This window comes from Atta cephalotes (genome assembly GCF_000143395.1).
Source record: "Atta cephalotes unplaced genomic scaffold scaffold00110, whole genome shotgun sequence".
Taxonomy (NCBI): domain Eukaryota; kingdom Metazoa; phylum Arthropoda; class Insecta; order Hymenoptera; family Formicidae; genus Atta; species Atta cephalotes.
In genome coordinates, this window is record NW_012130174.1 from 93,424 (window position 1) to 97,699 (window position 4,276).

The window sequence follows — 4,276 nt, forward strand, 5'->3', positions numbered from 1 at the left end:
ACACACACACACACACACACACACACACACACACACACACACACACACACACACACACACACACACACACACACACACACACACACACACACACACACACACACACACACACACACACACACACACACACACACACACACCTTAGTTTTGGATACCCTTATACACTATACACCTTTGGATGTTCTGAATTAATTTTCATCACTTTTCCAAGTATATAAAATTATTAAAATTATTAATTTTATATATATTTTTATATATATTTGACATCTTTGGAGAAGTGTTTGTAAAGTTGTATATTTATAACAAATTGTATATGCTCCTTATGAAAATAAATCAGGTGCTTCTGATGAAAGTAAATCGCTGAAATAAATATATCAAATTAGTAGAGATTTCAACGATTTCAGCGATTTATTTTCATCAGAAGCACCGAAAAAAAATGGATATTGTTGTGTAGTACATCCACTTCTTCGGAGGGGAATATTGCACGGGGGCATTTTTACGGTGTTATAACACTGTTTAAAATATTTCTCTTTTACCGACGAAATATTATCAACGTCCGTTAAATAGACTAGTATCATATTATCTGAAACAGATTAGCGTGGAATGGTAATTTTCTGATGCATGCAAAGTTAGGTAGTGCAGTTGTGCAGTATACTGAAATGCGTTTCGTTTCATACATAATATATCATCATTTTATCCTTGTTATTTCATCCTGAAGAAAAATAAAGTGATACATGCGCATCATACGTGAAACAGAGTATATTCTTAGTATGGTGGATTCGCCGCGCAATTTCGCAATTTCCTTTTTCGCGCAGTTCCTCGGGTATTTCAGGGCATTCGCGGGAATCGCGAGTTTCTCAATTCTCAAGGTTTCTCGCTGCTTTCTCATAGATTTTTCAAGTTCTGTAAAAGCCTGTTTTTTGTGAGCTACAGACAACTGATGATGCAATCGGGAAAACAGTGGTAGCATCATCGATGATAAAAGGATCTTATGAAAAATTAAACCCGAATCGATCACACGAGAAAAATGTCTAACGAGAAATCAATGAAGGGTATTACTGTCTTCAGCAGAGAGGAGTATAACAATCACCAAAAATTCCTCTCGACGAAAAAGGAATGGCCTGGTATTGACATCAAAACTGGTGAAGGCAAATTTATTCGATTAGAACACCTAAAAATAACAATGATGCTTTCCAGCAAGAAGCATACTTAGTATAATGTAATAACACATTGATTATTTCATTTTGATTTGGTAAACAATAAAGATATAATGATCACTACGTTACACAATAGATTTTTTCACATTGCATGCTTCAACATAGCTTCTATTCCAAAAAAACTTCCAACAAACGCTTTAGAGCATGTTGGAGCATGTTGAAGCATGTGAGCAGTTGAACATATAATATAAACTTGTGTCATTTATGACTACGTGTATATGGACATCCTTAATCAGATTTAATAACATCCGTAGTTACGAAACTGGTCAATCATCCTTCTCTAGCTATCCTTCTAAAGAATGAAATGACTGTGTTTCTTGCTGAAGTTATTATTGAGTGAGAAATTATAACTTTAATGTAATGTTATTGTTAATTTGTGTTGTCCTTGGGCATGTGACAATGTCGATTTTATTTTCAGATTCACGAACGACATTAAATATACCGATGCTCATCATGGAGCTATACCGATTAATACCCTACAAAGAAGGTCGCTATATAGATTTTCATCCATTTAATATGCCTCACATTAAAGTACATAAAATCGAACTAGTTGGAATTGTTACATGTGTTAAGCAGAATGTCAGCAATCTGTTTCTGACAAGTAAGGAAAGAAGCTTGTTTCCTCTTTTTTTTCCTCAACTTCTTACGCTGCCTCTCTTTTTTCTCTCCAATATAGAGAGAAGAAAAAGAAAGATGAATTGTGCAACAAGTTCAATTGAAAAAAATTGACTTAAAGTATGAGCAACAAGTTTAACAATATCTAAGAAGACTTGAACTCTTGGATTTTCTTACAGTTGAGGATGGGACAGGAGTGGCACAGGTTAATTATAAATTGGAACAATATATGTACTCGTTGAAAAAACGGCAGGAAATTGATAGGAAATACAAGAATCAAGCTGAAAATGTAAGGACAAGTGAGGCAAAAGCGAGTAGAAATTGTCCAAAGAAGTTTCCTGAGACACGTCCAAAATTCTCCTACCCACATGATGCATCTTTACACGATATAGCTGTAAGAATTTAATAAATTCGATCACTCGTGCTACACAGTGCACATTAATGGTTACTTTATATAAAGTATCTAAATGTAATGGCTTAATATAATCAATTTTGAAATATATATTTCGTTAAATAACATGACAATATCATTATTGATATTTAATTATTTAAAATATCTATTCACATTTAACTTTGCTAATTTCATGTATAACAGTTAGTACACTAATTTAATATAATGCAAGTGAATTCGCTATAAGAGATTTATAAATTTATAAATTATAAAATCAATAAATTCTATGATATTTATATGTATTTATTGTAACAATATAGATGAATTATTTCTAATGGTAGGTTCTGGAGAACGAATGGTGGTCAGAGACGAATGGTGGTTTATTGGGTAAAGAAATTCAACCGTTCGACTACGTATATGTCACTGGGTATCCGTGTCTCGACATAAACTTTCAAAAGATACCAGAACAGATAACTGCAGAGTTTATCGAGAATGCAAAACTGATTGTATTTGCAATGTCTGTCATGTGCATCTCTGAGGAGATGTATAATAAAAAGTTGTTGATGTGGGTAAACACCACTATTTGCCAAAGGTATACAGGGAATAAAGGCTGTGCATATGCTACAAAAAAAAATAGTGAAGTTTATAAAAATTATTTATGAGAAATTATTTATAAAAATTATTATTGAGACTATGTAATGTATTCTTAAAGATTTTTGTATATTATTAAATACTATTCTATCAAGTTATGTGAATTTCCTTTAATACCTAAGATATTGAATTCAATCACAATAGCAATTCCAGTTCTCACAGAAATTAATTAGCTTTAATATCTTTTTTTCTCTCTCGTTCTTTCTCCTGATATATTCGGAAACACACATGCACTAAAAAACATTGAAAAGATGGAAAGATTTGAGACGTAGACTTTCTTTTTAAAATGTTTTTACAAATGTCATTGGCTGCGTTCAACAGAGAAAGCAACTTGTAAAATTCTTCAATATGATTGGTTGTGCCTTTAGTTTCTCTGGATCTAAATGTATAAATCGATTATATTCAAGAATTTTACAACAATTGCAAAGTTGCTTTTTCTACTGAATGCAGCCATTCTATCTTCGACTCTTTTCCTTAGGAAAACACAATTTAAATGTCATTTTATCCTTGTTTCTTATACCCATTTCCACTGTAGATCAACTTTAATCTTGATTTAATTTTCCATGATTTCTTTAAGTCTTGATTCTAAGACTTGATTCCACCAATGTAACATTAACTTTAATCTTAGTTTAACTTATTATTTATCTTTTTATTTTTAATTTTTAGAATTAAAAAAGATAGAAAGTAAAAAAATTGAAGCGAGATTAAATTAATCTAAGAATTAGAAAAAAAGATGAAGAATGAGTTGAATTGAGATAAAAGTTAATCTACATTAATGGAAATGATTAAGAAAGCATTAGCATTCAATGAATAAAGATAGAATACTTGTGACGACCGCCTTCTAAAAGGAAAGCAGCCTTTGTTGTTCACTGAGTGCCCGTTTCTATTAATATACATATAGCTTAATGTTCAATGACTTAAATCTGACTTCAATTTACTTTTCATCTTTTCAATTCTTAAGATTAGAAAAAAATGAAGAATATCAATAGAATTAAAATTGGAATAACATTGCTGGGGTATACATAGAAAACATCCTAGAAAACAAAAGCAGTTAGTCTGTGAGCTTAAGAATTGCTGAAAATTGCTGGGAATTTATGGAATATACAGGTAAAATGCTAGTGTAGTCCATTCTTAACAGATGCCGCCGCACACAGCCGCACATCTGTGATCTGATGCAACCTTTCCGGTACTAGTCTCTGCTAGTCTCGCGACTCCCGTTTTTCGTTTCGCCTCGTTCGTTATCGCCACGAACGAGGAGCCAGAGAAACCAGAGAAATCGTGGACGCGCGCCCCGTCGTTCTTGTCCGCTCACCGTTCATTGTTCGCGAGTGGACGTCCCAGTGTGTTTTGTGTGTGTGTGTGTGTGTGTGTGTGTGTGTGTGTGTGTGTGTGTGTGCGCGTC

General features: G+C 33.1%; 1 protein-coding gene across 1 annotated transcript; it reads left to right on the forward strand.

Annotated features, from left to right (window-relative positions):
- The first annotated feature begins 1,027 nt into the window (after positions 1-1,027).
- LOC105625128 lies at positions 1,028-3,257 on the forward strand. The gene is made up of 5 exons (XM_012206468.1): positions 1,028-1,142; positions 1,636-1,818; positions 2,012-2,226; positions 2,565-2,864; positions 3,243-3,257. The coding sequence occupies exons 1-5, from the start codon at positions 1,028-1,030 to the stop codon at positions 3,255-3,257; spliced, it is 828 nt and encodes a 275-aa protein (XP_012061858.1).
- The last annotated feature ends 1,019 nt before the right edge of the window (positions 3,258-4,276 follow it).